General features: G+C 50.9%; 1 protein-coding gene across 7 annotated transcripts in view; it reads left to right on the forward strand.

Annotated features, from left to right (window-relative positions):
- Positions 1-21,356, forward strand: part of SHANK3 (SH3 and multiple ankyrin repeat domains 3) — a 425,727-nt gene that overhangs the window by 307,464 nt on the left and 96,907 nt on the right. For all 7 annotated transcript variants that reach the window (XM_060279323.1, XM_060279324.1, XM_060279320.1 and 4 more), the window contains 2 exons: positions 8,774-8,849; positions 19,805-19,887. In XM_060279323.1, coding sequence (XP_060135306.1) covers positions 8,774-8,849; positions 19,805-19,887 — 159 coding nt within the window. The remainder of the gene's footprint in view (positions 1-8,773; positions 8,850-19,804; positions 19,888-21,356) is intronic.

A 21,356-nucleotide genomic window follows, 5' to 3' on the forward strand; every position in this document is an offset into this window, starting at 1 on the left:
CGGGCACCTGAACACCATGACCAGTCCAGTGAAGTTGGTGTTGAAGAATCAACATATTTGAATCATCATAATAAAATTGAGAATTACAATAACTACACACACACACACACACACACACACACACACTGTCAAGGACACTTCCCAGACAAAGGAATGCACACGGCAGAGAGTTAGCTCTTTATTATCTAAAGCAGACACTTCAAATACCCCTCCACACACACACACACACACACACGCCAGACTAGCATCTAGGCAGCTATTCCTTGGTCTACGACGCATTTATAGCAACTGGGGACCACTTCCCCCCCCATCAGTTCACCTACCTTCCCCAAAAGGCATGCATGCAGCCAGAGACTGTGCCTGTGTGGAAACTCCTCCACTCCTCCCCTTTCACACCCCTCCTGGTTTGGGGAGACGGTGGGTACCTTTTGCTCGCCTCCCCTGTCTCTTCCTCCTCTTCTTGCAACCCATCCTGCGCTCCACCCTCCAGCTCTGAAGCTTCCCCTGACTCTGCCTCTTGCCTCCTGGCCAGTACAGGTCCCCACAAATCTCTGCACCCCTCTCCCAAGTTGGACTCCGGCCCCCTTCCCCCAGCGTCCTGCCGCTCCTCTCCCTGGCACTGGGTGGGTGGGAGGAGGGGGTAAGTTAGGGTGAAGGTGGAGAACCTGCACAGATCCTGCCCCTAAGAGTGAGAAGTGTTGGAGAGGGCGATGCTGTTCTCCCCTCCCTGACCCCTGACTGCAGGTGTATTCCTGATCTTTCTTCATTCTCAAGCGCCAGGATCATAAAGTTGACTTTTTGCGACGCTCCCAGGGGGGAGTTTGGATGCCAGTCTGCAGTTTCCTTGGAAGTTTTGTGGGGGGACGGGACTGGCAGAAAGAAGCAGCTGTGACCTTGCCACAGACTTTGTGAGGTGCACAGTTTTAGGCAAAGGATCAGCCCTGCAGGAGATCCTTGCAGAAAGCAGGCTAGAAGTCGCCAGTGACCTGCAATTCCAAGCCCTCTGGACTGGTTGCACAGCTCAAAGCCTGTGCAAGGGGGAAGGGGGGAGGAGGAGAGCTACATAAACTGGGGGGGGGGTTCCCTGTTGCTGCAACTAACTGCTCCCTAGAGCCCCCAACCTGGGAATTTCTGTCTAGTCACTGGTGGGCACATGTACAGCAATAGAAGCAACTGTGTTACCTTTGACAATAAAGAGTTGTCCACCTGCCGTGCGCATTCCTTTGGCTGGGAAGTGTCCATGACACTTTGCAAAAAGGAAAAGGTCCCAATATTGCAAAAGGCTCAACTGATCAGGCTTGAAAGAAAGCCTTGGCGACCGAGGCTGCTATTTGCGTAGCGCTTCCTGTGCTGCCTGCAAAGAAATCAGAATTGTGCTAAGTGCGGGCAGGCTGAACTTTGCAGCCTTTCTCGTTTTGGGTTGGCTTTGCAGGAGCCCTGCAGAACGTTCTGCAGGTCCAGCCCCTTGTCAGGAGCCTCAGGAGGAAGAGGCTCCCCCCACGGCGGCCCTGGAGCTCCCTCTGCTGGCTTCTCTTCCCTTTGCGGGAAGATCCCTTGCGGCAGCGGCTCCCGGAGTGTGTCAGCTGGCTCGCTGCAAGATGCCACGCCAGGAGAGCAGTTTCCAGCAGCCTCTACCCCCGCCCCACAAGCCTCACCAGAGACGGCCAGAGGGGCAGGCAGGAGCGGGAGGCCAAAGGCCAGCGTTTGACCGGTGGAGGGCAGCGTAATAATTTGGCAGACAAATGCGGCCAGGACCCTTGACGTCCAATGGCCTGAGGCTGGAAGGCTGGTGGTGTATTCAACCTCTGCGCCACGAGGGGCCAGGGGGATTCTGGGAAACCACAGAGCCCAGCAGGCCAAGCTCAGCCTTTCCGGGGCTTCTTTGCAGGCAGGAAGCAGATGAGCTCCTGTGCCCACCACCTCTTTGCTTTGCAGAAGACGTCAAAGCGCCCCAGTAGATGGTTCCTCTTCCAGGCTTTCCCCAGTTGGCTCTCAGGGCTGCCAAATGTGATGGTGTGTGTGTCTTTCTGTGTGTAAATGAAGGGATCCCATCCATTTGTGTAGCCCGGTCTCTTGAAGGGGCAACAAGTTGTCTCCCCCAGTCCTGGGATCTAAGTGTGGCTCCAGGGCAGGTTGTTCCTTCAGGGCAAATCCCCACTTTTCTCTGTTTGCTCCCAGCCAGCCCTCTCCTGCCTGCCTTCTTCCTTGCACCCCAGTCCAGTGTGTGTGTGTGTGTGTGTGTGTGTGTGTGTGTGTGTGTGTGTGAATCTCCACATCCTTCTCAGTCCCAGTGTTGCCCCATATGGGACTCAGCAGGGACAAGGAGAAGGATGGGGGGGTGAGAGACAAGAGTGAGAGGGTTACACCTGCCTCTTCTATTTTCCTTTTCTTTTTAAAATAACTTTTATTAGTTTTACATAAAGATGATGCGTACAAAAAAAGAAACAGAAAAAGGTTCTCTCCACCTCCCTCCACGGGTTCCATTTCTAAATTTTATTCCTGCATCTTTCCCTGTAGTCTATCCATCATATCCAAACTTCATGTTACTTTACAAGTGTCGTCATATTCCTGCCAATGATTTCAGCCAGGTATAGGGAAACTCTGGCCCTCCAGGTGTTTGGGACTACAACTCCCATGATCCCTATCTATCAGGACCAGTGGTCACTCAGGGATGATGGGAATTGCAGTCCCAAACGTCTGGAGGGCCAGAGTTTGCCTATGCCTGATTCAACTGTTTACAGTGGTCTCTCAGATCTGTTAAAAAGTCCTTCCACTCTTTCACAAATACTTGGTCTTCCTGGTTTCTGATCTTTCCAGTCAGTCTTGCCATTTCAGCATATTCCACCAGCTTGGTCTGCCACTCTTTTCTGGTCGGTACTATTTCTTATTTCCACCTCTGGGCTAAGAGTACTCTTGCTGCTGTTTTCTTTTCTTTTGGTAGTTATAATTCCTCACTTATAATTCCTAACAGCGACCAAGAGCCTCTGTTTTTTGACAGAAGTTATCTTAAACATTTTTTTCAATCCATTATATATCATTTCCCAGAATGATTTTACCACCTCACACATGACCACCACATATGATTAAAAAGTACCTTTTTTGTTTTTACATTTCCAACAACCTCTTCTAATTTTCCCATGAGCTTTCCTCAGCAATTAATGGCGTCCCTTCCAGATTAGGATACAGTTTGTACATAGAATCAAACATCCACAGAGTTAGAAGGTATCTCCAAGGGTCATCTAGTCCAGCCCCCTGCAATGCAGGGACCACAGTTCATGAATCCCTGACAGATGGCCACCAAGGAAGGAGAGTCCACCACCTTTTGAGGGAGTCTGTCTCAAACTCAAACAGCTCTCACCCTCAAGGTTTAGTCAGAATCCCCTTTCTAGTAACTTGAAGCCATAGGTTCGAGTCATACCCTCCAGAGCAGGAGAAAACGAGCTTGCTCCCTCTTCCCTGGGACAGCCCTGGAGATAGTTGAAGATCACAAGTCCTCTCAAGTCTCCTCTTTTCCAAGCTAACCATACCCAGCTCCCTCAACCATACCTCATAATGCTTGGTTTCCAGGCCCTTTGTTGTAGTATAATTATACGTGATCAAGAAAGGGCTTTTAAAAAACAACACTTGGGGTTCTTACTACAAATTGGGGTTTGCTTTGGTTTGCATTTGTTTCTCAGTTTGTAGGGAAACCCCGACCATCGCGAATCACACATTTTTAAATGACGTCACACCTAAAACGTAAAATATACCTTGGGCATGCTTGTGTGTTTGCATATGCCTGCCACCGATGTTTCATTGTGTGTGCAGCTCCAGAAAACGCACAAGAGGCCAGTAAGTCAGCTTACTGGGTGCCCCCCCCCCCGGGCGACCATTTACTCCTACAGAGTAAATGAAACCACAGAGAAAGGTTGTTGCTGCGAGGGCCGTCTTTAGCCTATGTGCCTCTGCCCACCACCCCCAAATTTAGTTTAGCCCCCAAATTAACTTTTATTATCCTTATGTCAGACACCACGCGTACACCTTATCTCTTATTTATGAAAAAAGGGAGGAAAAAGAAACAAACTTTTTATTTGCTCATTCATTTACAATACACTTATACTTAAACATACAACACCACAACACTTAAACTTATAAGTATTGTTTAGGCACCTACTTAGGAGAAACATCAGTTGTGTCAAAGGTGCCGCTGACCCTGCTGCCTCATAGCAGCTCAATACAATACCATAGGTGCCAAGTTCCGGATTGAAAAATCCGGGATCAGCAGAGCCGCGGCACCGGAAGTCGCTTCTACGCACTTCCGGACATGTGTAGAAGCGACTTCTGGTGCTGTGGACATTTTGGAAATGGGCACAGCGGCATCGGAAGTCGCTTCTATGCATGTCCAGAAGTGCGTAGAAGCGACTTCCGGTGCCGTTGCGGCACCGGAAGGACATGGCCGCCAGCAGGTGCTCCGTAATCCGGGGAATTATTATTATTATTATTATTATTATTAATAATAATTTATTATTTATACCCCACCCATCTGGCTGGGTTTCCCCAGCCACTCTGGGCGGCTTACAACAGAAAAATGAAATAAAACAATTAAACATTAATTTTAATTTTAATTAATTAAACATATTTTGCCATTCGGGACACCTGCGGGAAATGGTAAGAAAATACGGGGGTTTCCTGGGGAAAACAGGTTACTTGGCAGCTATATACAATACATAACAATATTTAATGTAAGAGTTCATTTCGTGTGCACGGTGCCGTTGTGAATTAAACGCGCCGTCGAATCTGAAGCGCCGCCGTTGTGAATGACAAGTACCACTGCTGGCGTGGCACATCTTTAGTAAATGAGCGCACAAAGTCGAAAGTCCTTTAGTGAAACAGTAGTTATACATTTTGGTAATACCTAGGTGTATATGTATTTTGTTTTTCTAGCTCGATCAAAATTATTATTTCATAACAGGTAGATAGTTAAGAGCTTAGTCGGCTTCAGCGGTGGGTGCCTGGCACCCCACATAATTTGGCGCCTGGGTGCCCCACACCCCTTGCACCCCTGGGTAAAGGTGGCCCTGGTTGCTGCTGCTAAGTTGTGCCGGAACAGCCACCATGGTCCTTCCTGTTCCAGGCTTGCCCTCCCCCACTCCGCAGCCTTTGGTTTGGGAAAGGTCACGTGTTAGGGAAATGAAAGAAAACGGGAAGGTGCCAAAATAGCCAATCTTCCCCGTGCCGGATGCAGAAAGCAAAGCCGTCCAGCCAACTGGCGGTCTCTGTCCTCAATTCCTTGGCTCTCAGGGTCAGCTTCCTCCAGGGTCGCAGCAGCGAAGTCAAGCAAGAGATTCGCCAAGCATGGAAGGAAGAGGATCCGCGTGGAAGGCTTGGCCCTGCCCGACCCTCCGCTCTCCACCAGGAGGTCCTTCTCGGGACCAGGTAAATGGTCCGGCCCTTCGAGGCACAAGGGAGCGGAGCTGCATGGCCGGGGTCAAGGGCCACATGGACGTCCCTGGAGTCCTCCTCTCACAAAACACGGGGGAGGGCACTGCATCCGACCACCGTTCCCACAGCCTTCTGCACTCAGTAGTGTCTCGGGACGGGCAACTGCCAGGCTCCACTGCACGTTTGCAACATCGGAAATCGGCCTTGCTGCTTCCACTAATTCCACCGTTTCCCGTGGGATCACCGGGGCCGCCACTGGTTTACCTGCTCTCCACCTGCACAGCACCCCCACCCTCTCCCCTAAACACTTGGGCACTCGGTGTACTTCTGATGGGATGTTTGCCCCTGTACGTGACCTGGGCGCTTTGAGGGAGGCCGGATTACCTGTTGCATACCATTTTAATGAATGCACCACCGAGAGCGAAAAAGACCGCAGCAGCACTGGGGACAATACGGCGGGATCCTTGCATGTGGGGTGGCTAAAAAACCTCCCAGTGGCATAGAAAGGGGCCTGGCCCCTCAGCCAGCTAGAAAGATGCACGCATGGTGAAGCCAAGTATCTGGTGATTTGGCTAGGCACCAGGTCTGGTAAGGTCCTGCATTTTTCCGAAGGGTCCAGCAATTGCCGTTTCCTCTGTGATACCACAAGGGTTTCAATAGGTAAGCTACGACTACAAACCCCCTACAAATAGTTTGCAAACCCCCACAAAGTATTTGTGCACACAGAGCTGTGGAATATGAGGCTCCTGCTACGTTTTTTGCTAGCATGGAGGGGAAAGGGGAGAGCAGATACAATTCGGCCACATATTACGTACATTTAACTTGTGTGATTTCAACCTTGTGTGGTTGAAGGCCAGCCTGTTGAAATTGCAGAAATTAAAGGCACACAAGTTTTTCTCAGTGTAGAAAGAGCTTTTAAGCTTTCTGCCTTGTTTACTGGCCTCTGTGCAGTAGCTTTGAAAGAGTAAGGGTGGTCGCAAGGGGGAAGTTTTTGAGTATACACTTTTTTTTAGTCTACACAGAACTCATGGAACCAAGCCCCCCACATGAGATGCGATCGTGGTGGGTTTCATCCTCTCTTGACACGGTGTGGAAGGAAGCTGTCGCTCCTTGAAGCTGGAGGTGGCGATTCCCCCCCCCCCCACAAACTACCCCAATGTCTTTTGTGCCCACCAAGTGTGGCACAGCAGCCTGGCACATTCCTGCCCTTCCGCCTGGCCACAGCTGCAGATACCTTCGCAGAACCGGCTGCCGGCTAACCTCACCTGCCCTCCCAGGCCTGGCTGGCGCTGGCCTCCATTTGGAACATCTGTTTGCTCAAAGGGCTGCTTATTATCAGAGATGCGGAGATGAGAGAGACCTGAGGGTTAAAGCAGTAGACCAGGTGCTTTCTCCAGAGTAGGGGAAGTGCCCCACCTGCTGGTGGCGAGGGGGAACGGCACCTCTCTGCTTGCAGTCTGGGGCCGGTCACTTTTGCCTGAGTTGCGTTTAGATGTCGGCTCTTGCTTTGCCGGGAAACCTCTTGCCCTCAGAAACGCCACCCCACAGGACTTTTGAGCCCGAGCTCCGATCCTCCACCATGCCCCCCCCCTGTTTCTCAGTGGCACAGAGGGCGAGGGCTGGAGTCATGCTGTGCTTCATCAACCATTTCTCACAAGCTGAACTGCTCTCCTTCGAAAATGGCTCCTTCCCACGGAGCAAGCGGCCTGGATTTCATGGACAAGTTCTGAGAGAAGGACATGGGGAGCAAACAGGCTTCCATGTTGTGGCCTCTGAAAGGGCCTCTTCCTGCCTGCCTGCCTGGACTCTGCATCGGTCAATAGCATCCTTCTTCCAGGAGCAGAAGAGGCCACCTCACATCAGCTACCATAGGTGAGGGATGAGAAGCAACTCCCAAAACAAGATCGCTGATGCCGGCCATGAATCCTTTCTCCTCCTCCTCCTCACTTCTCCCAAACATCTGCTCCTTCCTGCCTTTCCATGATGCTCCGAGCCACCCTTTTGCTTGAGACACTGGACAGCTGGCCTGCCAGAGAGGAAATTTAAGAGGCTTTTCTCACCGGTCCTTGATCCATCTTAGCTTCAGGACAGTCAAGAGATGGAAAAGTAAAGCTTCTGGGGAGTGCAAAGGAGCCAGGGGGCTGTTGGTGGAGTCCTGCTTCAGTTAAGCTCTCCTTCTTCCATGCCTGCAGGCTACACATTAAAGACCTCAACTTCCAGAGACTCGGTTGCAGCCTGTCTCATGAGCTCCAGCTCATGGCTTGTGGGTCTCCACTTCTTAGGGGTCCTGAACGTTCTCCCAGCATTCCTGGTCCAGACCAGATTCGCTTCCTTCCTTGGAGGGCACATAGCACTCCCATTGAGGTCAGTCGCGGAGACAGATCCCTCTGGCTTAGCCTGGGGGCAGAACTTGGCGTGGCTTTCCTCAGGGAATCAACCTTCCAGGCGGACCACCGATACTAGAATCATAGAATCATAGAATCATAGAATCATAGAGTTGGAAGAGACCACAAGGGCCATCCAGTCCAACCCCCTGCCAAGCAGGAAACACCATCAAAGCATTCCTGACAGATGGCTGTCAAGCCTCTGCTTAAAGACCTCCAAAGAAGGAGACTCCACCACACTCCTTGGCAGCAAATTCCATACTAACCATTTACTCATTTCTTTGCAGGGTTTATAAACCCATCACTCCGAAATACCATGGCATTGTGCAGGGGGGGGGAATAAAAAGTGAACGCAATGCAAAACAATACATTAAAGTCACATGTAAAACCAACAGGTGCAATATCGAAGAGTTTTGAAGAAATTAAAAAGTACAAATTGTTGGTGCCAACCTAATATTCAGTTTGCCAATGGCCCCCTATCCCTCCCCCCCTTTCCTTCTCGCCCCATAGCTACCCTGGCACCATTGTGGTAGCAGCAGCCGTCATGCTGGTTTAAAGGCCAGTTATAGTCCATGTGGACCTCTCTGGATGTGATCTGTCATGTTGGGGGCTGGGCAAGGACTTGCTCACCACGTGCCCATTTCTCGATTCGGCCCGCTTTTGGCGAGATGGCAACATGCATCTGAGTGGTAGAAGCACGGGAGTTGGGTGCCCGAAGAAGTGGCCCTGCCAGTCCTTCGCCACATCCCTGGGGTATCATCCACTCCAGACACATCTTCCCACCTCCAGATGGACCATTCATTATAAGATATTTTTATTGTCATTGTCCCCTTGCGGGAACAACAAAATTACTCACAGCAAGAGCTTGGGATGGGCACATCCCACGGGAGGTGAGGGTAGGGAAAGGGTTGAAATCAGTGCTTCCAAACTTCCGACGTCTCTGAGAAACATTTGCTCTTTCCTTCCAGAAACCCGAGAAGACAGGACCAAGAGGCTCTTCCGACACTACACTGTGGGCTCGTACGACAACTTCACTTCTCACAGGTAAGGACCCTCCTGGCGTATATCGGCTGCCCCACAGCCACAATTTCCACTCCAGGGAAAGGGAGGTCCGTGCGGCAATCATGGGCTGGCAGAGCAGGTTTCCGCCCGCAATGGTGCCAAGTGTGTGTGTGTGTGTGTGTGTGTGTGTGTGTGTGTGTGTAGACTTGTGTGAATCTTGTTTCCGAGTTGGCAATCTTGCACTCCACGTTCCGTGGACCTAGAAGGCGGGGAGGCGGGGAGAGCTTTGTGTGTGTACAAGGGAAGTCGTGTTTCCGAGGCGGCAGAGCTAATGCGGAACACAGAATGATAGAATCGTAACATCAGAAGGGACCCTGGGGGACATCTAGATCAACCCAAGGTGCTCAGCCTTGGGAGGACTTTGCATGGGTGTTGGCATTGTGCCAGATCTAGGCTGGTAGCACATTGGGGGGGGGATTCTTGATGGCAGCCCCATTCTATGGTGCTTCACCCCTGATTTCACTCAACTGTTTCCCTCTCGGGCTCCTTTTAGCTCCTTTTTGATCACTTCCTTTTATATCTCACCTTCCTTCCATCATGGAATGACTTGGGTGAAAGTGCCAGGCAGGTCTCCCATCCAAGCACACCAAGTGGGCACCATTATTTTTTAACTCTGCCAGGCTGTTGGGGTGGAAGGATACGTCTTCTGCTGACTTTGCTGCTGTTTTGCATGCTTTTATTGTTTACTTTTAAGTGGGGTTTTGTTTGCTGCTACTGTGTTTTGTTATGTTCTAAAGACTGGTCCTTCCAGACTGGCATATCTTTGCCGGGGGGGGGGTCTTTCTGTGGACTTATTATGTGTTATTGGTTATTCTGGCATGCTTCGCAGGAGAGAGAGAGAGAGAGAGAGAGAGAGAGAGAGAGAGAGAGAGAGAGAGAGAATCTCAGAATCAGAATGTTTGTAGTATGAAAAGTTACAGGATTTCAGCAGGAAGTTACAGGATGTGCACTGATTGGAAAAGAAATGGCATCACACACACACACACACACACACACACACACACACACACACACGGCAAACAAAACATACCTATGCAGGAGCAAATGGTATTAAAACTGGGGTAACGTGTGACCAGTCAAAGAGCATTTTGAGCACAAATAATCACTAATGCGCAATAAAAAGGATTTCTAGCCGTGGGCTCCCTTTGGTAGGAAGGGTGGCACTTAGATCCGTTCAGATGTTCTAGGGAAATCCTTGGGCTCACTTGGATGACCAAACAAAGACACCAGCCAGGAATGGAGGAGCAAAACAGCAGCCAGTAGGCCTGGTCTTTATTCAAACAACTGTTGCAACAAGACTTCCATTCACCACATGGGAGAAGCAGGAAGAAGCCCAGAACAAAGGATGGCTCCCACTTTTATCAGTTTTACAAAGATACCCACAACACCCCTAAAATTACATAGAATCATAGAGTTGGAAGAGACCACAAGGGCCATCCAGTCCAACCCCCTGCCAAGCAGGAAACACCACCAAAGCATTCTTGACATATGCCTGTCAAGCCTCTGCTTAAAGACCTCCAAAGGAGACTCCACCTCACTCCTTGGTAGCAAATTCCACTGCCATCATGGATATATCATGGCTATATCAATGGATATGTATCATCATGGATACATCATGGATATATAAAAAATAAATCACAAATTGGGAGGGTCTGGTGACAGAAACCTGAGCATCAGGTTGGTCCCCATCCTTCCCTTCACCTCCACCTCACACCCATCAAGTAAGAAAAAAGAAATATTTATAAGTTCCTCGTTTCCCAGGCCAAGTTAATCACACCTCTTTGTCCCCACCAAGAACCTAATCCTTTCCTGGACCTAGTCGAAACAAAAAATAAAAAAATTCCTTCCAGTAGCACCTTAGAGACCAACTAAGTTTGCCATAGGTATGAGCTTTCGTGTGCATGCACACTTCTTCAGATACTAAAGACAAACTTAGTTGGTCTATAAGGTGCTACTGGAAGGAATTTTTTCTTTCTTTCCTGGATGGGAATGACTGCCTGTCTGACACCCATTTGCCAGGATGCCAGTGATTACCTCTTGTGCAAGAGGCTGCTGTCTCCATGGTCCCAGGCTTCAAGGATTTTGGCTGCCCACACCCCAGACTCCTCCCTTCGTAAGCCATTCCTTTCCTGACCAGAACAAAGTTGTTGTTGTCGTTTAGTCGTGTCCGACTCTTTGTGACCCCATGGACCAGAGCACACCAGGCACTCCTGTCTTCCACTGCCTCCCTCATGTTGGTAACCTCGAGAACACTGTCCAGCCATCTCGTCCTCTGTCATCCCCTTATCCTTGTGCCCTCCATCTTTCCCAACATCAGGGTCTTTTCCAGGGAGTCTTCTCTTCTCATGAGGTGGCCAAAGTATTGGAGCCTCAGCTTCAGGATCTGTCCTTCCAGTGAGCACTCAGGGCTGATTTCCTTAAGAATGGATAGGTTTGATCTTCTTGCAGTCCATGGGACTCTCAAGAGTCTCCTCCAGCACCATAATTCAAAAGCTTCGGCGATCAGCCTTCTTTATGGTCCAGCTCTCACTTCCATACATCACTACTGGGAAAACCATAGCTTTAACTATACGGACCTTTGTCGGCAAGGTGATGTCTCTGCTTTTTAAGATGCTGTCTAGGTTTGTCATTGCTTTTCTCCCAAGCATCAGGTGTCTTTTATTTCGTGACTGCTGTCACCATCTGCAGAGATCATGGAGGCCAAGAAAGTAAAATCTCTCTCTGCCTTGGTAACGTGCAGCAGAGGCAGTGAGAACAAAATTGGAATGGTGGAAATCCATACAGGAGCGATTTTATATGAAGAAGAAGAAGAGTTTGGATTTGATATCCCATTTTATCACTACCCGAAGGAGTCTCAAAGCGGCTAACATTCTTCTTTCCCTTCCTCTCCCACAACAAACACTCTGTGAGGTGAGTGAGGCTGAGAGACTTCAGAGAAGTGTGACTAGCCCAAAGTCACCCAGCAGCTGCATGTGGAGGAGCGGGGAAGCGAACCCGGTTCCCCAGATTATGAGTCTACTGCTCTTAACCACTACACCACACTGGCACGCTTTTCCCAGTGAGCCAGTACGTAGGTACATTTATCAGAGAATTGTTACATTTGGCAATATGCAGCAGAGGCTCTTGAATAGAGATAGGAAAAACTGTGGTGAAGTGTTTTTTGCTGAAGTGATTGTGTTGATTTTGGTAGTCAGTGTGTGTGTGTATGATATCTGCTGGAGGGGCAACCCCCCCAACCTTTACATAAATTCCTGCAACACAGAGAACGAAACAGCTGAGTCGCTGTGAGGAAACGGAAGGAGCCCCAAATTAGGTTTAAAATTCTCAGCTTGGAGGGAGTTTTCCGCAGAAGCTCTCACCTTTTCAGGAAGTGGAAAGATGAGCAACATGAGGACATGGTTTGGGGAAGGCGCTTGAAGAAAACGATTGCTTCACATTTCAGGAAGGGCCTTGCACAAGAAGGATTGGGGGTTGGACTAGATGGCCGTTGGGGGTCCTTCCTGCTACGATTTTTGAGTGACTGTGTTGGAGAAGAGCCGCTCAGCTCCTGTTCTCTCTCTCAGCTGTTCCACCCATTGCCCTCCAGATGTGTGCAGTGCTCAAAAGCTGATAGGCAGGGGTCAAATCCTGCTCTACTTCACTGTAGTAGCTGAGCATGAGGCTGTTTGAAAGCCCTTTTGCAAACAGTCCTACTGCACTGCTCTTTCAGCCTCTGGTTTTCGGGCTTTCAAAGAGCAGGGTGGGGGCTATTTTTTTGCAACAGGACTTTCAAACAGTCTTTCATGATGCTTTGAAGCCGCTGCCATTGAGGTGTTAAAAGAGGATTGGACAAATACATGGAGGAGAAGCTACTAGACAGAATAACCAAGTTTCACCTCCACAGCTGGAGGCAGCAAAGCCCCCAGATACCGGTTGCTGGGAACCGCAAGAGAGGAGAGTTGCTCTTGTGTTCGAATCCTGCTTGTGGGTTTCTCATTTGGGCTTCTGGTTGGCCAGTGTGACAACGGTGCCAGAAAAGATGTGGCATTGGCCTGATCCAACAGGGGAATTCTTAACCGCTTAGTGTCCCATACAATTTTTTTTTTGTTCTGAAAGTCTTTCTACATGAGGGCCACACTGAGGTTTGGGGGAAAACATCGAGACCGAAGAACCCAGGAGTCCACAAAGGAGGGAAGGCCCCCCCCCCCGTTCCTTTGCTGCAGCTGATAAACGGGCGGAAGCGATCTGAGATCAGGCCTGGAAATGAAGGCGCTGGGAATAAGCAGATAATTTAGGGATTGTTTTGACTCAATCAGGAGGCTTAGCTCTCCAGGAGGAGAGATTAAAAGAGTGACTGTTCACAGGGCCATCTGGATGGAGCTGGGCTCAGGAGAGGTGGACGAAGGAGAGAGCAACAGCCTCCGGGCCCTTGCCACCAGCCAGCAGACAGTAGGCTTACTCTCGTGTCACTGGGATAGTGGCTGGCTGTGGCTGGCTGGTTTCTTGAATTCTGGTGGGGCAGTGGCTGCTCTCCTCATCAGAACCCCCAGAGCAGCCCCCCCCAACCTGATGCCCCCCCCCAGGTATTTTGGACTAAGACTCACATCAGACCTGACTATGATCCTTAGTCAAACATCCAGGTCTAACTTCCCCTTTGCCACATGATACCTGTGAGAATAGGGACCCAGGTGGCGCTGTGGTTAAACCACTGAGCCTAGGGCTTCCTGATCAGAAGGTTGGCGAATTCTTGCGACGGGGTGAGCTCCCGTTGCTTGGTCCCAGCTCCTGCCAACCTAGCAGTTCGAAAGCACGGCAAAATGCAAGTAGATAAATAGGAACCGCTACAGCGGGAAGGTAAACGGCGTTTCCATGCGCTGCTCTGGTTTGCCAGAAGCGGCTTTGTCATGCTGGCCACATGACCTGGAAGCTATACGCTGGCTCCCTCGGCCAATAATGCGAGATGAGCGCGCAACCCCAGAGTCGGTCACGACTGGACCTAATGGTCAGGGGTCCTTTTACCTTTTACCTTTACCTGTGAGAATAAGGCATGGCGACCCGGTCCTAAATCATTGATTTTTATCCAACCTATAGCTCAGCCGCCGGGCATCTTTTCAGTCCCCAAAAGCATCTCTAGTCAGGGCTGGGAGAGACTCCTTGAGTCTGAAACCCTGGAGAGCCATTGCTGTCCATCTGTGCAGATAGCAAAATCTTAGAATGAAGCCTGGCTTAGAAGAAAGGAGCTTGCTACATTCCTCCGTTTGAGAGCAGCGCCTCTTCCTTCCTCCACAGGCTCCTCCTTTGTCAATTCCCTCTTCTCCCTCTGCTTCTCTGATCCTTGAAGTGCTCTGGCGTGGTTTCCACGGCAACCGATATGTCAGCTTAGACTAGCATTCCTCCCCCCCAAAAAAACAAAACCCGGCTTCAAGTCAACTGAGGCTGGAGTCGATGGCAGCTGTGGGGTGATCTGCATGTTCTAGTGAGAGCGGAAGGGCAGGATCCAGGCATCAAACCCTCCATCCCACCTCGTGCCTCCCAGGTGTTCTGGACCACAACTCCCATCAGCCTCGGCCAGCAGTGGGCATTTGCGGTCCAGAACATCTGGAAGGGATCTGGTTGGGGAAGATGGGGGGGGGGGTTGGTTATGGGGAAATTTCATTTGGTCCAGGATCATAGAATCATAGAATCGTAGAGTTGGAAGAGACCACAAGGGCCATCCAGTCCAACCCCCTGCCAAGCAGGAAACACCATCAAAGCATTCTTGACATATGCCTGTCAAGCCTCTGCTTAAAGACCTCCAAAGAAGGAGACTCCACCACACTCCTTGGTAGCAAATTCCACTGCCGAACAGCTCTTACTGTCAGGAAGTTCTTCCTAATGTTTAGGTGGAATCTTCTTTCTTGTAGTTTGAATCCATTGCTCCGTGTCCGCTTCTCTGGAGCAGCAGAAAACAACCTTTCAACCTCCTCTATATGACATCCTTTTATATATTTGAACATGGCTATCATATCACCCCTTAACCTTCTCTTCTCCAGGCTAAACATACCCAGCTCCCTAAGCTGTTCCTCATAGACCCAGCTCCCTAAGCCTCTTCCTTCAGACCTCTTCAATGTGCCGTCTGAATATTGTTATTGTTATTATTGTTATTGTTATTATTGTTAATTTATTAGTTGCTCTCCTACACACTCGTCTCAAGATGACGTAAAGTAAAAGCAGCAAAAACAGCCAATGCTGCGTGAGAATCTGGGTTGGAATGTCTTTGTGTCTTTCAAAGTTGCATAATACCGTCCAGTGTGAGAGGGCCTGGGGTAGCTCAATCTGTAGAGCATGAGACTCCATCTCAGGGTGACAGGTTCGAGTCCCATATTGCAGTGGTCCTCAACCTTGGGCCTCCAGATGTTTTTGGCCTACAACTCCCATGATCCCTAGCTAGCAGGACCAGTGGTCAGGGATGATGGGAACTGTAGTCTCAAAACATCTGGAGGCCCAAGGTTGAGGACCACTGCCATATTGGACAAAATATCCCTGCATTGCAGGGGGTTGGACTATCAGATGAAGCTTGTGGTCCCCCTCCGACTCTACAAAGCAAAACTGAAGCCATGCAGAATAGGCACTCGTTGCAAAGACCCATTTACCCAGCTGTGAAAAAGAACAAAAATAATTTCAGTTGAAGCAGGTGGCACCTGCTTTATCTTGAATGGACGGTGTGCCGTTCTGGTTGCCTCTGCTCAAAAAGGATACAGTGGTACCTCGGTTTATGAACACAATTGGTTCCGGAAGTCTGTTCATAAACTGAAGCGTTCATAAACTGAAGCGAACTTTTCCATTGAAAGTAATGGAAAGTGAATTAATCCGTTCCAGACGGTCCGCGGAGTAAGCGTTCATAAACTGAAGCAAACTTTCCCATTGAAAGTAATGGAAAGTGGATTAATCCGTTCCAGACGGGTCCGCGGAGTACTTAAACTGAAGCGTTCATAAACTGAAGCATGGGTGTAATTGGTTCCAGAAGTCTGTTCATAAACTGAAGCGTTCATAAACTGAAGCAAACTTTCCCATTGAAAGTAATGGAAAATGAATTAATCCGTTCCAGATGGGTCCATGGCGTTCATAAACCGAAAATTCATAAACCGAGGTGTTCATAAACTGAGGTTCCACTGTATTGCAAAGTTAGGAAAGGGCAACCAAAATTATCAAGGGGGTGGAGGGAAAGGTTGCAGCATTAGAGAAAAGGCAAGTAAGAGGCAACATGATAGAAATTTATAAAAGTATACATGGCATGCAGAAAAAGGAGAGAGATTCCCCCCCTTCTCTTTCTCATAATATTGGAACCCAATAGTATCCTTCTTTGGCGATCACTCGTAACCAAGTGTCTTTCATGAACACAGTCTTAACAGTGAGTCTGTATGTGACTGTGGAGGCCAATTTTGGATCCACATGTCCTTTCACAGCAGGGACATAGGTTTCCATGTGGGAATTGATCATGCTGTGGATTTGCCAAATGTGCCTTCCTCTTGGGACATTTCTCCCTTTCGTCCTGAGTTCGAGTGTCTTCAAAGCCCATTACACCTTGGGTAAAGGCTGTTCTCCAACTGGAGCACTCGCAGGCCAGTGTTTCCCAGTTGTCGGTGTTCATACTACATTTTTTAAGATTTGCCTCGAGAGAGTCTTTGAACTTCTTTTGTTGAACACCAGCATTACGCTTTCCCAATAATATCTATCATCTATCAACAGTAAGAGCTGTTCGGCAGTGGAATTTGCTACCAAGGAGTGTGGTGGAGTCTCCTTCTTTGGAGGTCTTTAAGCAGAGGCTTGACAGCCATCTGTCAGGAATGCTTTGATGGTGTTTCCTGCTTGGCAGGGGGTTGGACTGGATGGCCCTTGTGGTCTCTTCCAACTCTATGATTCTATGATTCATCCAGGGAACCTGAATGTTGGAAAATTCAGGACAGATTTTTAAAAAGTCTTTCTTTAAACAGCACATAGTTAAACTATGGAACTCCCTCCCACAGGAGGCAGTGATGGCCACCAACTTGGATGGCTTTAAAAGAGAATTAGGCAAACTCCTGGAGGAGGAAAGGGGTATCAATGGCTACTAGCCCAGTCGGAGGAAGCAATGCTTCTGAATACCAGTTGCTGGAAACCACAGGTTGGGAAGAGGGGTTTCGTGCACAAATCCTGCTTGCTGGTTTTGCTATGGGGCATCTCGTCGGCCTCTGATCAGGTTGCCCCAGAGCCCAAAGGTTTGAAGAAAACATGAGGAATGAATGGATCGCCCATGGGAGTCTTGCAAGGCTTGGAGGTGACTGATGACTTAGCAAGGACTGTGGAAGGAGAACGGTGGGATCTTGGGTCTGGGAAGACCTTGGGCTGCAATAGGCCTGAGTTTATTCCTGTCCTAATGCCCTGTCTCTTTTAGAAGGGACATGGGTGGCGCTGTGGTCTAAACCCCTGAGCATCTTGGGCTTGCTGATCAGAAGGTCAGCGGTTTGAATCCCTGCAACGGGGTGAGCTCCCATTGCTCTGTCCCAGCTCCTGCCAACCTTGAGAGCCAGTGTGGTGTAGTGGTTAAGAGTCTATACTAGACTCATAATCTGGGGAACCGGGTTCGCGTCTCCGCTCCTCCACATGCAGCTGCTGGGTGACCTTGGGCTAGTCACACTTCTCTGAAGTCTCTCAGCCTCACCCACCCCACAGAGTGTTTGTTGTGGGGGAGGAAGGGAAAGGAGAATGTTAGCCGCTTTGAGACTCCTTCGGGTAGTGATAAAGCGGGATATCAAATCGAAACTCTTCTTCTTCTTCTTCTTCTTCTTCTTCTTCTTCTTCTTCTTCTTCTTCTTCTTCTTCTTCTTCTTTTCTTCTTCTTCTTCTTCTTCTTCCAGTTTGAAAGCACACCAGTGCAAGTAGATAAATAGGTACTGCTGTGGCAGGAAGGTAAACGGTGTTTACGTGCGCTCTGGTTTCTGTCACGGAGTCCCGTTGCACCAGAAGCGGTTTTGTCCTGCTGGCCACATGACCCGGAAAGTGTCTGTGGACAAACGCCAGCTCCCTTGGCCTGAAAGCAAGATGAGCGCCGCAACCCCATAGTCGCCTTTGACTGGACTTAACCATCCTGGGGTCCTTTACCTTTACCTTACCTCTTTTAGAGTGCAAAAAGAGAGCCAGCAGGGAGATGGGAGAAAGACTGAAGGAAGTATGGAATATCTGAGGTTTTTTGACCAGCATTTCCCTTTTCCTGTGTTTTTCCTGTGAAGCTAGTTTATTGTGGTCTCTTATTAAGCAGGTTAAACTTTCTCATCCCTATAAAAGCTGGTAAGTTCCATCTGCAGACAGAACAGTTTATCGATCAGCTCCAAAGAGAGTCTGGCTGGTGGGGGGGGGGTCTTCTCCAGCCAAATGGCCTTGTCTTGATTAACAGGGTCTTGAATAAACCTTGACCCCCCAAGCCAACCGAACAAACTTTACCCTGGGGGCGGGGCGGGGGGGGGTTACTGGCAGACTTCAGGCTTGTCAGGTCTACTTTGCTTTTTTCCTGGAACTCCAAGATCTGCCAGTTGGAACCAAGCGCTGAAAACGGCGAGGGTGTCTCTGAGCACATCCTGAGACCCAAAATTCATTTTCAGCACCGGAGTGGAACTGGGATCTGTGTCCCAGCGGCCCAGTTTTAGGTGTCAAAATGCCACTTTGTTGCTCCCCAGGAACCCTTTTTGCCAGCTGACTGCAAAGCGCTCGGAGGTCTCCCATCCTTCCCCACCTACCTCCTTCCCACACCTGGTTCACAGGTGGCCCTTTGAGCCCCTGCGCCACTCGCACAGCCCTGGAGAGGGCAGCAGCACGCAGGTCCCTGGCCGCAGCGCTTCCACCCGAGGGTGTGTGTGTGTGCCTGAGCGTGGATTCCAGAGAACCCTGGCAGGCGGAGAGACCGTGGGGGGGGCTGGTCATGCAAGAGCGTGGGGTGTGTGTGTGTTGGGCGTGTGTCTCTGCTGCAGTGTGCATGCATGCATGAGTGAGTGAGTGAGTGAGAGAGAGAAAGCATGGCACCTGCCAGCACACCTCATGTGCGAGAGCCACGCATGGCACCCTTCTCTGCCATGCCGGGTGAATTCCTTGACCACCCGCGGAAGAGAAGGGGGGGTTTGCACAGAAACCTTTCAAGCTGGGCTCTCTCTCAGGCAGGGGGGGGCTTTCTTTTCCCCTCTCCCCACCACCAACCACCATACTGGCCCCCTTCCCCAAAATGATGGATTTGCCTGGGCAGTTGCAGGCGAAGCGTTCTCTCCCCTCCCCTCCCCTCCCTCCCTCTCTTCCATTGAGAAATAGCATCAGCTTTGTTAAAAGCAAGGCTCTGCCTTCCCCCCCTTCCCTCTCCCCTCTTTTTTTTTTAATGACAGACAGTTACTTAGCAACAGAGGGGAGTTTTAGGAGAAGGTGAGAGTGACAGCAGAAAGAAACTCCACAGTCCCCTCTCCCAGTGCACACTCCCCCCCCCTTCCACCCCACATGCACTCGAACACGCAACTGCCAGGGACCTTCCCTCCCTCTCCCTTTGGGTCCCCCTCCTGGCTGGGGGGGGGAGAGAGAGAGCGAGAGCCTCTTTGTGAGGTGCCGGGTGGCTTCATGCCCGCCCCCACCCCCCAGCTAAGGCGGCTCCGTTGAAAGGAAAGCGAAAGCCCCCCTCGCTGCACGGGATCAGTAAGCGCTCTGCATCCACATGCAGGTGACTGAGCGGGGGTGGGGGGAGCAGGCGGTGGGGAGGGGGGAGGGCCAGGCCCCCCCTCAGAAGCAGGGAGGGGAAGGAAGGAGGCTCCTTTGCCCGGGGAGAGTGGGAGCCTCTGCCCGCCTCCCCGCCTGACGGGCTCCTGCCTGCGATGAGCGCCTGGCTGGGAAGAGGCCCCCCCTCGGCAGGGCGCGATGGTGCTGACGGCTCCCCCCGGCTTCATTTTCTTGTGCTCTTTCCTGCCCAGTGACTACATCATCGAGGAGAAGGCGGCCGTCCTGCAGAAGAGGGAGCATGAGGGCTTTGGCTTCGTCCTCCGGGGCGCCAAAGGTAAGACCCGGTGTATTGGGGGGAGGACCGGGAGGGGGCTGGCTGCATGATGGGAGTGGCATGGAGCTGGCCCGAGGTGACGGTGGGGCTTCCTGGCACTGGGTCATGCCCGCTGGCGGGGGTCTGGTGGCAGCGTTTCTCCAGAAAAGGGTGTGAGAGAGACACAAAGATGGTGCCCCCTTGGATGCCCAAGCGCAGGGGATCCTGTGTGTGTGTGTGTGTGTGTGTGTGTGTGTGTGTGTGTGTGTGAGACACAGGTTGTGCCCTCTCCTTCCCACAGCCCTGGGCTTGCACAGGGGACGCCTCTCCCTGAGAAATGCTCCTGTCTCCCCTGTGCCTCCCCCTTGGGTGCAGCTCTCCTCCGCAAAGAGGGCTCCCCTGCTCCATTCTCAAGAGGGGGCGGGTTGTCGTGACCCGCATGCTCATTGCCAGGAATTGGAAAGCACCTCTCCCCTCCCCCCGCAACCCAAGCTGTGGTTTCTTTGCCAAGGGAGGTGGGGATCATCGGCGAGATTCCCTCTGGAATCTTTGTGTCTGGAATGGGAGGGAGGGAGGGAGAGAGCACTCATGGTCTGGGGGACGGACCTGTTCCTGGGAGTGGGGTGGGGTTTTCTTTGGGGCTGGGGGCATATCCAGGGAGATTGAAGCCTGGGCTTTGGGGTGGGGGGGGGGTGTGCCTCCTGAAGGGATGGACCGAGAGGGATGTCCGTGTGTGATTTGGGAAGACTGCCAAGCGATTCCCTCCACTCCAGATGTAAAGGAATCAAGGACCCCCCTCCCCGTAGGTTTATGGTTGGCAGAAAAAAAGAGGGGGGCCCCCCTGAGAGTTTGCAGCCTCCTCTCTGCTATTTCCCAGCCCTTCGCATAGAGGGAGCTTCTTTCCAAAGCTGTGTTAGCGATTCTGCCCTACCCACCCTCACCCCCACCCCATTCCATTCATTTGCAAGCTCCCTTTGTAACATGAGAGAAGCCCGCCTGGCCCTCCCCCTTTGGGGTATACACACACACACACACACACACACACACACACACACACACACACTATTTGCTTCCATTGCTCCAAAGAGCTCAAGGCGGTGGACACAGTTCTTCCCCTCCCCATTTTATCCTCACAACAACCCTGTGAGGTAGCCCTGCCCGAGAGAAGGCAATGACTGGCCCAAGGCCATCCGGTGTGAGCATCATGATGGCCGAGTGTGAGATTTGAACCCTGGTCTCTCATGACCTAGTCCAGAACCTCCATCTCACCACTGGAGATCCCAGATCAAGTTAGGGTGCCCCTCCCCGGCCTCTGCCACAGGTTGTGGGGTGGGTGCTGCGGGGGCCTGTTTTTTGACTCCGCAACGGCAAACCAGTGCGAGGTCCCAGTGTGCAAATTTCCCATCATGTCTGGATGATGGCATCTCAACAGCTTTGCTGTCCTGGGGGGAGACCACAACCACCTTGCTCCCAGTGATGGGAGACACCCA

This window comes from Zootoca vivipara, chromosome 10, assembly GCF_963506605.1.
Source record: "Zootoca vivipara chromosome 10, rZooViv1.1, whole genome shotgun sequence".
Classification (NCBI taxonomy): domain Eukaryota; kingdom Metazoa; phylum Chordata; class Lepidosauria; order Squamata; family Lacertidae; genus Zootoca; species Zootoca vivipara.